The sequence below is a fragment of the Thamnophis elegans genome, chromosome 10, assembly GCF_009769535.1.
Source record: "Thamnophis elegans isolate rThaEle1 chromosome 10, rThaEle1.pri, whole genome shotgun sequence".
Classification (NCBI taxonomy): domain Eukaryota; kingdom Metazoa; phylum Chordata; class Lepidosauria; order Squamata; family Colubridae; genus Thamnophis; species Thamnophis elegans.
Genome location: NC_045550.1, coordinates 47,154,737 through 47,165,740, shown reverse-complemented (window position 1 = coordinate 47,165,740; position 11,004 = coordinate 47,154,737). Strand labels below are relative to the sequence as shown.

The following is an 11,004-nucleotide window of genomic DNA, read 5'->3' as shown; positions in this document are numbered from 1 at the left end:
CAACAGGGAGAAAGCAGAACTATTTAACTCATGTTTTGCATCTCTCTTTACACAAAGGTATAAAACAGTCCAACCTATCAAAAACAGCACCACAAAAATCAGATTAGGAACACAAGTTGAAATAGGGAATAAAATTGTAAGTGAGCACTTGTCTACCCTAGACGAGTTCAAATCACCAGGACCGGATTGATTACACCCCAGGGTTCTGAAGGAACTTGCAGACGAGATCTCAGAACCACTGAACTATATCTTTCAGAGATCCTGGAGCACCGGGGAACTGCCAGAGGACTGGAAAAGAACTGATGTGGTTCCCATCTTCAAAAAAAAAGGGGGGGGGGAACAGATCCAGGAAACTACAGACCTATCAGCCTGACCTCAATACCAGGAAAGATTCTGGAAAAGATAATCAAGCAACGAATTAGTGAACACCTAGAAGCAAATAAAGTAATAGCCAAAAGCCAACATGGGTTTGTCAAAAACAGATCATGCCAGACTAATCTTATTGCATTCTTTGATAATGTGACAAAATTAGTGGACCAGAGGAATGCCATCAATATAGTTTACTTGAACTACAGTAAGGCATTTGATAAGGTAGACCATAACCTACTACTAAAGTAGAAGAATGTGGATTAGACAGCATCACCACCAGATGGATTTGTAACTGGCTGACCAACCACACTCAACATGTAGTCCTCAATGGAACTGCATCTTCATGGAGGGAAGTATGCAGTGGAGTACCCCAAGGCTCTGTTTTGGGCCCAGTACTCTTCAACATCTTCATCAATGATTTGGATGAGAGAATAAATGGGGAACTCATCAAATTTGCAAATGACACCAATTTGGCAGGAATAGCCAACACTCCAGAAGATAGGCTTAAGATACAGAAGGATCTTGACAAACTTGAACATTGGGCACTATCTAATAAAATGAAATTCAATGGTGAAAAGAGTAAGGTTGTACATTTAGGCAACAAAAACGAAATGCACAGGTACAGTATAGGTGGTACCTTGCTCAACAGTAGTAACTGTGAAAGGGATCTTGGAGTCCTAGTGGACAACCATTTAAATATGAGCCAGCAGTGTGCAGCAGCAAAAGAGCCAACACAGTTCTAGGCTGCATAAACAGAGGGATAGAATCAAGATCACTTGAAGTGTTAATACCACTTTAAGGCCACACTTGGTAAGGCCACACTTGGAATTCTGCATTCAGTTTTGGTCGCCATGATGTAGAAAATATGTGGAGACTCTAGAAAGTGTGCAGAGAAGAGCAACAAAGATGATTAGAGGACTGGAGGCTAAAACATATGAGGAACGGTTGCAGGAACTGGGTATGTCTAGTTTAATGAAAAGAAGGACTAGGGGAGACATGATAGTGTTCCAATATCTCAGGGGTTGCCACAAAGAAGAGGGGGTCAAACTATTTTCCACGGCACCTGAGGGTAGAAGAAGAAGCAATGGGTGGAAACTAATCAAGGAGAGAAGCAACTTAGAACTGAGGAGAAATTTCCTGACAGAACAATTAATCAGTGGAACAGCTTGCCTCCAGAAGTTGTGAATCCCCCAACAATGGAAGTCTTTAAGATGATGTTGGCAAGCCATTTGTCTGAAACGGTATAAGGTTTCCTGCCTAGGCAAGGGGTTGGACTAGAAGACCTCCAAGGTCCCTTCCAACTCTGCTATTGTATTAATGTGTATGGAGATATGTGAAGATTGCTAAGGCGATCATATAGTGTAATATTGTATTAATTATATTTATTGATAATTTGCCTATAATAAAGTCACGTATCTTGATTAATAATAAAAGTACGCCTTAGCAAAATTTTCCCCCTAGCAATCATGTGTCCTTATACATATATCTCCAGTAGCAACCTAAATACCGTGCTAAATGAATCAGTCAGCATAAATAAAAAAGAGAGAATCATGTCCTAATTAATATTTCTTATGCAGACCTTTAGATGGCTCTTCAGCCTGCTGCCTGGTTCTTCTTCCCCTCTAACTGACTAGGAAAACCATCTCTGTCTCTGAAAGCTGGCAAAGGCTAAACCAGCTAGGGCACTATAAAGGACCCATCCAACACATGCGCTTTCCAGATCTCGCTGGACTCATTATACATACAAGCCAGCAGGTGGATATTAGATGGCGATGAGCCCGCAGGAGACTGGTGCATGTGCTGTACATGTCACACATCTGACAGACAGCCTGACACTCCAGCACACAGTTTAGCATGTGTCCTGGCTCTGAATGATGTGCCTGCTGGATAAATTGCTTGGGCGGGCCCTATCCAGCCCAGGGGTCATAGTTTGAGGATCCCTGCTTTAGAGCCTTACAAAAGGCCAACAAGGTGTGGGCCATCCTGATCTCTGATGGAAGAATATTCCAGAGGTCAAATGTTACTGCTTACAATGCATGTCTCCTGACCCCAAGGACATGCCTTCCCCACCAAGCACCCTGGAATGCCAACAGACATTTCTTGGCTGACGGGGACCTGCAGAATCCTCAATCTACAAAATGAAATCGGATGGGTAGAAACTATTCGGAAAAGATAGTCCTTCAAATAACCTGGTCTCAAGTCATGCAGGGCTTTAAGGTAGTAATAACCAGCACCAGTTTTGAGACTTCTCTCACAACCTAGGGTTAAATAGAGGATGCCATCTGAATGCCCCTGGAAGATATGGACGGTAGCAGTGAGAACTACCAAGCTGCTAATCCAAACCAGGAGGCAGTCAGGTAGGAAAACACAGAGGATTTATGGGACAGGAGATCTGACATCTCCAGCTGATGGGTTCAGCTATTCCACTGCAGCTTCAACTGGACATTCAATTATCCAAGGGAAGAAAATTTATCTCTTTCTTGTGTGACTTTTCCTAGGGCTAGGACTCCAAGCTTCCCTCTGCCTCTTCCTTCCATCCACATCTCAAAAATCCTTTTTCCCTCAGTCCTCCCTCCCAAAAGCTGGATTTTTAATTGAAACTAGGTATCCTAGAGTTAATGTTTTTGATTGACAGTAGTAATACCCAATCTTCACACTTAGTAAATTGAGATTCTTTCATTCATTCTCTCTCTCTCTCTCACACACACACACCCTACCCAGTAGTAACTCCAATGGTTCGGCAAGAAATATGCCACTTTTAAGGACTCAGTTTTAACAAAGCATCAAATGGAAAGCCATTTTCACAGAAAGGAAGAACTTCCTGATCATACTCTTGCATTAGAGCCCAAAGACAACACTTACTGTCTGTCTTTCCATCTATCCATCCGTTTATCCATCCGTCCATCCATCCATCCATCCATCCATCCATCCATCCATCCATCCATCCATCCATCCATCCATCTATCTATCTATCTATTGACAGTGTTGTCTTGGGCTCCAATATAATATATATTTTAACATATTGTGTGTGTCAATGGTATATATAGATCATTGACATACTTTTAAAAATGTATTTATTCAGAAGAGCAAACTAACACTAACTTGCCCTACACAACTTTGTATTGTGCTTATCGGGAAAAGCAGGATATGTGTGCCATTTTGAGCTTCTAAAAGGAGGGGTGGGAGATGATATAATTTCAATAAATAAATAATTTCTTGGAAATGTGCTTGTTCTGGGCGAAGAAAGCCTTTTATTGCCAGTCCCCTTCCGCCCGGTTTCGAATATGGGCAACCGTTTTCAAACCCTGGGCGTACCTCCTCTTCGGAAAGACACTTTTCTGAATCATCCCTTTCCTTCCCGCATCTCAGCGCCATCAGCCCAGCGGCTTTTTCTACAGCAAGAGGGGCATTAAGCGGGTTTTAGCCCTTACGGCCAACAGACTCCTCTATGCCAGTGTTTTTCAACCTTGGCAACTTGGAAGATGTCCGAACTTCAACTCCCAGAATTCCCCAGCCAGCATTCGCGAATGCTGGCTGGGGAATTCTGGGAGTTGAAGTTCGGACATCTTCCAAGTTGCCAAGGTTGAAAAACACTGCTCTATGCTACACCACTTGAAAGGTAACGCAAGGCCAGCTTGTTCCAAGCAGCTCCCACGCCGAGCACTGAAAACTCGCGGTTATTCCCACGTGGCGGTAGCAGCAGCAACAGCAGCTCGAGGCTGAATTCGAACCGGTATCTTGCCACATCCGCGCGGCGCTCCGGCGGCTCCGCCTCTCCAGATTTCCCTTCCCATGCCCCTCCCCCACTCACAACGGAATCCTAAGACACGTCAGCAAAGACTTGACGACCCGGAAGTTTTATTAACAGCTTCTTCCCTACAGCTCCATAAATATTCTACCGAGAAAGTGTCCTCCCCCACCCTTCCATATTTCTGGCTTTTTTTCCATCACCGAAGCGGAACTTTTGAAGGGGGAAGGTGGGAAGCTACTGAACTACCCGCCAACGAGGCGTGACACCGGAAGTACTCTCCAGCGGGCGGCTGTCAGCCGGAAGAAGCCCCGCCTCTTCGCTCTGTGCGGCGTGTCCATTTGTTGGCGAGTACGGTGGCCGCGCGGGAGGGGAATCAGTGCCGTTCTGTCTCTTGGGTTTCGCTTCGTGTAGGAGAGCCGCGGCGGCAGCGATGGCTCCCAAGGGCAGTAGTGGCGGGGCTCGTCAGCAGTCGGAAGAGGAACTGCTCCTGCAAGATTTCAGCCGCAACCTCTCGGCCAAGTCCTCGGCGCTGTTCTTCGGCAACGCCTTCATCGTCTCGGCTATCCCGATATGTGAGTGGGGCGGGGGGGGGAGAAAGGCATTGGTTGTCCACCCCCCCACTTCCTTATCTCTTGCGGGCAGACATTCAATAAGAGACTTGACACCTCTTGGGGCGACCTGAAGGCCACCGCACCGGTGCCTTTTCTGTCCGTCCCACATCTGGGAAAACCAGAAGAGCCTCGCGTAGGGGAAATATTCCGTAGCACAGCTGGCCTCTAAGGGGGGGGGGTTCCAACTCAACATTTCTAGGCAGAAAGAACTGGGAGAAAAGTTGCCCCCAATAAACAAACAAACAAACAATAAATAAATAAATAAATAAAACAGCTAAGGGAAATTTGCATCTTTCCTGTTTTGCGGGCTTCTGGCTTTTAAAGTCTCTTGCAGGTTCAGATATTAATAATGAATAATAATCATGGAAATGAGTCTGCATTGGCTGGAGGCTTGCTTCAGAATTAAAGGTAGCCTAATGGAAGCACTTTGTAGGATGTACCATTATTACCCTACATGGGACGAGGTGGTTCAGTGGCTGAGCTTGTCAATCAGAAACTGGCGGTTCGAATCCCTAGTGCCTTATAACAGAGTGAGCTCCCTTTACTTGTCCCAGCTTCTGCCAACCTAGCAGTTGAAAAGCATGTAAAATGCAGGTAGAAAAATAGGGACCACCTTTGGTGGGAAGGTAACAGTGTTTGTGCACCTTCAGCATTTAGTCATGCCGGCCACATGACCACGGAGACATCTTCGGACAGCGCTGGCTCTTTGGCTTTGAAACAGAGATGAGCACTACCCCCTAGAGTCGGGAACGACTAGCACATATATGAGAGGGGAACCTTTACCTTTAGCCATCGTAAATACATGCTGGTTGCCAAGTTCATGGATTTTGATCACTTGATCATGGGTATGCTGTGATGGATATAAGTGCGAGCACCAGCTGCCTATTGCTTTTTTTCAGTGCTGTTGTAACTTTGGACCATTGCTAAATGAATGGAGTGGAGGACTACATATAGTAACTGAAATTCTGTGAGAGATGGTATTTATAAAACAAACAAATCTTCATGATTAGTCCTTGCATTTACAACCTTCTCAGGTCTGTAAACAAAGAAAAGCTGAAGTAAGATCATTAGCAGATTGGTGGTTTCACTTAGCGACTGCTTTGCTTAATGACAAGTTGTCAATTCTAATTACGGTTGCCAAACAAGGACTACTTGTAACTGTTTTATTATAGCAAGCCAGCAAGATATATTGTGCATGCTAATAATAAAGTCATAACTATATTTAATTTTTTCACCATAGGGCTTTATTGGCGGATCTGGCACATGGACCTCTTTCAGTCTGCAGTCCTCTACTCTGTAATGACCCTTGTCAGCACCTATCTGGTTACTTTTGCTTACAAGAATGTGAAGTTTGTTCTTAAGCACAAGTAGGTAGTAAAACTGTTTCTCTAAAAATGTACTAAACTGTAAAATATTCTTTCAGCTGCCAGTCACAGATTCTGCACTGATAACTCTCAGCCACTAGAATGTGAAGCTTTAGTATTTAATTTTCCATAGAGAAATATGTTTTGTATATTGATTATTAATGCATTTCAATAGTAATTGTAGTGTTTGACGCAGTTGCAAAAATTGAAATTTTAACTGAAATCTTACATGTGATTGTTCCCGAGAAATGGAAATGGATATACCATTGATGCAAATGTTTTTAAATGTAGAATGAACATTTTCTGCCCTGCCAACTGGAATATTGTCCTTAATTTTCAGCTTTGTATTAAAAATGCATGTACTTCGATCTAAATTTGTTTGATGGAACCCACTAAAGTTGCATTTTTCCAGTAATTGTCCGCTACTAGTTTACATGCTTTTCTTACTTTTTTATGATCCCAGGAACGCTGTCTGGATCTGTATTAAACTGAACTGATAATTTATGGTTGTTTAATGACATTACTTTCACTTTAATATGGTTTTGTTTTATTTTTATCCTACCTCTATTATTTTTATAAATAACTCAAGGCAGCAAACATGCCTAATATTCCTTCAGCCTCCTATTTTCCCTACAACAACCACCTTGTGAGGTCAATTGGGTTGAGAGAGGTTGACTAACCCAAAGTCACGTGACTGACATTCATATATGTCTAAAGCAGGACTAGAACTCACAATTTTCTGGGGATTGGCAAAGTCACCCAGTCCACTTTGATGCCTAAGGCAGGACTACAACTCATAATCTCCCAGTTTTTAGCCTGGTACCTTAAACTGACTCTCATGTTCATCAAGTTCACCCATTGAGATAATTTTGTTGTTGTATAGAGAGGAGTAATCTTCGGTGGATGGGAGCTACAGTAAGTATTTTTCAAAAGTGGTTTGATCTCCAAGGTCTATAGGGAAATGTCCAGTCAAATGGTTGCAACAGACTTTTTTTTGGAGTGGGGAGTGGAGTTACTTGGCTGGGCACTGTAAGCTTTCAAACCCTGCAGTATGACATTGATAGTAAATGTTTATATATTTGACTGTTTTAATACAAAGGTGGGATGTCCATGCTTTCCTTTTTTAGGGTAGCCCAGAAGCGGGAAGATGCTGTTTCCAAAGAAGTGACCCGCAAGCTTTCTGAAGCAGATAATAGGAAGATGTCACGAAAGGAGAAGGATGAGAGGTGATGTTCTGCCATTATCCAATCATACAATGTTATTTGCTCAGTAATTGAATTCCCTTATTCTCAAATAGAATTCTAAAGCTGGAGGTTTCGTTGGGGATCATCATGGTGATTCTCATCATTTTACAGCTTACTTGATTTGGAGTTGCAAACTTCATGCTTGCTAATTTGGGGCTCCTTAATGAAACAGTGGAAGGGAAGGGATGCCTGGGTATTAATCAATGAATGGGCATTTTGGAACTGCAAACACATGTGAGAAAACCTACTTTGCTGATATATATATATATTTATGAAGCAATGAGTATGGACTTATTCACAAACTAATGGTTCCTTTTGGGGGTCTAAATCTGTTATTGTCTTAAGGGTGTTTTGGGGTAGTTTTTAATCTGGTATTTGTCATTCACCATTTTATGTAATGTGCATTAGAAATGGTTTTTAAAACTTTTCCTTAAGGCTTAGTTTTCTTCAGGTTTTGGGGGTATTCATTGGCACTTGAATAATCACTGTCTTTCACAAATAACATGCAGATTATTTTATTTTGAAAAAGTAAGGTAATTGTTTGAAAGTTGGCCAGGAACTTACTTGGCAAGAAACCAAATCCTCTTTAAGACCTGATTTGAAAAATGGTCTCTGATACTTTTCAACTTTAATCAGTCTGCTGATGGTAAACACAATGTAGTAGAAGAAATGGCATTTCATTGAGTGTAGGTATCAGATTTGGAGAAATAATTTTGTAGTAACCAATTTTAGAATCTTAAAAGCCACAGAAAAAAATCAATATTGTAAAATTAGTTTTTGCACTTAATGAAAAAATGTTTTTTTTTAAAAAGAAAAATTGCAATTTGGAGAAAAATGGTTTTGTCAGTGCCAAAGTGCTACTACATACATAAAGATAAATGTATTGGGGTTTTTTTTTTTTTGCCTTTGCAGAATTTTGTGGAAGAAGAATGAAGTGGCAGACTATGAAGCAACAACCTTCTCTATCTTTTATAATAACACCCTCTTCCTTGTCCTAATAATTGTTGCTTCCTTTTTTGTGTTGAAGAACTTCAACCCCACCGTGTATCCTCTTTTAACAAAACATAGGTCAAATAGCTTTTTGAGTCATTTGTACAAATACAGGTTTTTGAACCAGTAATCTATATAATTCAGATGTGGGAAGGAATGGGTAAGTTATAATTACCATGCTAAGATTCACTCCATCAAAAAGGCAAAAGAAAAATTGTAAATAAGAGCACATGTAGAGAGCATTGAACTACTTTATTAGAATTAGAAGCATCGCTTCTAATTGTCCCCATTAGTCGTAAGTTTTACCAACCTTACGATTTTTTGCAGCTTTTTTGTCTTTTTATAGCCAGTATCAAGAGGAATTAGAAGAAAGGAATGGTTATTGAAATCTACAAATGAGCAGACTTGGGTCTGATGGTTATTACTCTAATCAATATTCAAAATTATCCTAATAGTTAAAGCAATTGGCTAAAAATAAAATAATGGAATTTAACAATGTCAAGTACTAAAGTGAGGAGACTGAAATAAAAGGCTAGGTATAGGAAGGGGTTCCTGATTTGGTGGTAGTATTTGTGAAAATTATAATGAATTACAGGTTGATGTGGCTAACTGAATGATTTGGCTTCAAAAAGTCACTTCTAGATGAGATGGACGACATATAATAGGAGAATAGGAGCCAAGGTGGCGCAGTGGTTAAATGCAGCACTGCAGGCTACTGCTAGATCAGCAGGTCAGCGGTTCAAATCTCACCGGCTCAGGGTTGACTCAGCCTTCCATCCTTCCGAGGTGGGTAAAATGAGGACCCAGATTGTTGGGGGCAATATGCTGACTCTCTGTAAACCGCTTAGAGAGGCCTGAAAGGCCTATGAAGCGGTATATAAGTCTACTGCTACTGCTATATAAGTCAAACAAATAAATGTAGTGTAATGTAATGTTGGGCTACTTTAGTAGGAATATAATTTCTCAGTCACAAGAACTAATCATTCCTTTATTTTCTCTGGTTATACTGCACCTTGAGTATTATGATGAGTTCTAAACTCCAGAATTTAAGGATTCATAATATATAATTGAAAATGATCAGGGAACTAGAAACTAAAACCCTGTAAAGAGAGAGTGAAGGAACTGGGTGCCTTTAGCAAATGCAATGAGGGGAAAAATAGAATTTTAATCTTTAAATGAAAGTTAGCCACATAGAACTTTGATGAGATGCTCAACTGGATATTTTTTTTACATAACTTAAATTCCCTGATCATTTTTTTTTAATTCAAAACATTCTGTATTGAATCAGACTTGGGAACATAGAACTTGGGGAGGGTGTCACATAGAGAAAAATGAAATGCAGGATAGTGAATAATGGATTTTAAATTGCAGGAAGGGTCCTGGAATTAATTGCACATAAGGAGGGTGGGCAGACTTCCATTGGAAGTTTTCAAGCATAGACTGGGCAACAATTTCTCATGTGTTCATATTGATTCCTATGCAAGGCAAAAATTGGATTAAGTGGGCCTACATGGGTGATTGTTTGATGAGGTGCCATCTCACTGCCAAAGGGAATTGTTGATGGTTTCCAAGTGCCTTGATTTTTTGCATTTGATATTGGGTAGTAGAATTCAAATATTTACGTGTATTTGGGAGCTGTCTTTTGCACAGTTCTTTCGTAAGACATTTATTTGCAGTAAGAAATCCTGGTAGATATATTCCATGAGCTGTGGTGGCGCAGTGGTCAGAGTGCAGTACTGCAGGCTATTTCTGCTGACTGCAGGCTACCTGCAATTTGGCAGTTCAAATCTCACCAGGCTCAAGGTTGACTCGGCCTTCCATCCTTCCGAGGTGAATCAAATGAGGACCCAAATTGTTGGGGGCAATATGCTGACTCTGTAAACTGATTAGAGAGGGCTGTAAAGCACTGTGAAGTGGTGTATCAGTCTAAGTGCTATTGCTTTCTTGCTAACGTTTTCCTTGACTGCTTTTTCAGAAATTACATCCTCTCCATCAGTTTTTCATCTGGACTGATTGCTTTATTATCTACAGGCTCAAAGTAGATAGAATTGTTTGGGTATACGAATTCATCTGTGTCTTGCCCAATCAGAAGAAGGTAGATTTGCCATTTGTACATTGTCTTTTGTTTTGTTTTGTACAAGATGGGATGAGAATAGGAAGCAGTTTTGTTATAAAATAATACCATTCTAATTTAGGCTTGCAATGTACTTATTCAAAAAAACTTCTGACCATTCCGGAGAAGATAGAGATCCAGCTGTATCATCTGAGAAATTCAACTAGATCTGGAATTCTTGATTAGAAGTTTTTGGGGTTTTTGTTACATTGTTATTAAAAAAACTTTGCTGAAAACAGTGATTGTATGTGTAAATTTGTGATAAAGATAATTGTAGACTTAAATTCTGAAACCAGAATTTCCATTGCTAAGCAAGGCAGTTATTAAATGAGTTATGCCCAATTTGTTAACCTGGGTACTTTCTCCTCAAGGGTCCAGGCTTGGGCCTGCTTTACTAGACAACTGTGACTCAGTCTCCAACTCTGCTTATATGGTTTGGGACCTGATTACTTGCCAAATTTTGCTCCTGTTCTGAAGTCCTGATAAAGCATAACTCACATGCTTAGTCCCCAAAACCCTCTTTTATTTAAATGATTCACAAACAGTCTGTGAAGAGTCCGAC

General features: G+C 40.9%; 1 protein-coding gene across 1 annotated transcript; it reads left to right on the top strand.

The window, feature by feature from the left end:
* Positions 1 to 4,321: 4,321 nt before the first annotated feature.
* On the top strand, positions 4,322 to 10,678 carry SSR3 (signal sequence receptor subunit 3). The gene is made up of 6 exons (XM_032225811.1): positions 4,322 to 4,514; positions 4,546 to 4,692; positions 5,972 to 6,098; positions 7,223 to 7,321; positions 8,252 to 8,383; positions 10,305 to 10,678. Exons 2-6 carry the CDS (start codon positions 4,551 to 4,553, stop codon positions 10,369 to 10,371), a joined length of 567 nt encoding a protein of 188 aa, XP_032081702.1. The 5' UTR covers positions 4,322 to 4,514; positions 4,546 to 4,550; the 3' UTR covers positions 10,372 to 10,678.
* Positions 10,679 to 11,004: the final 326 nt, after the last annotated feature.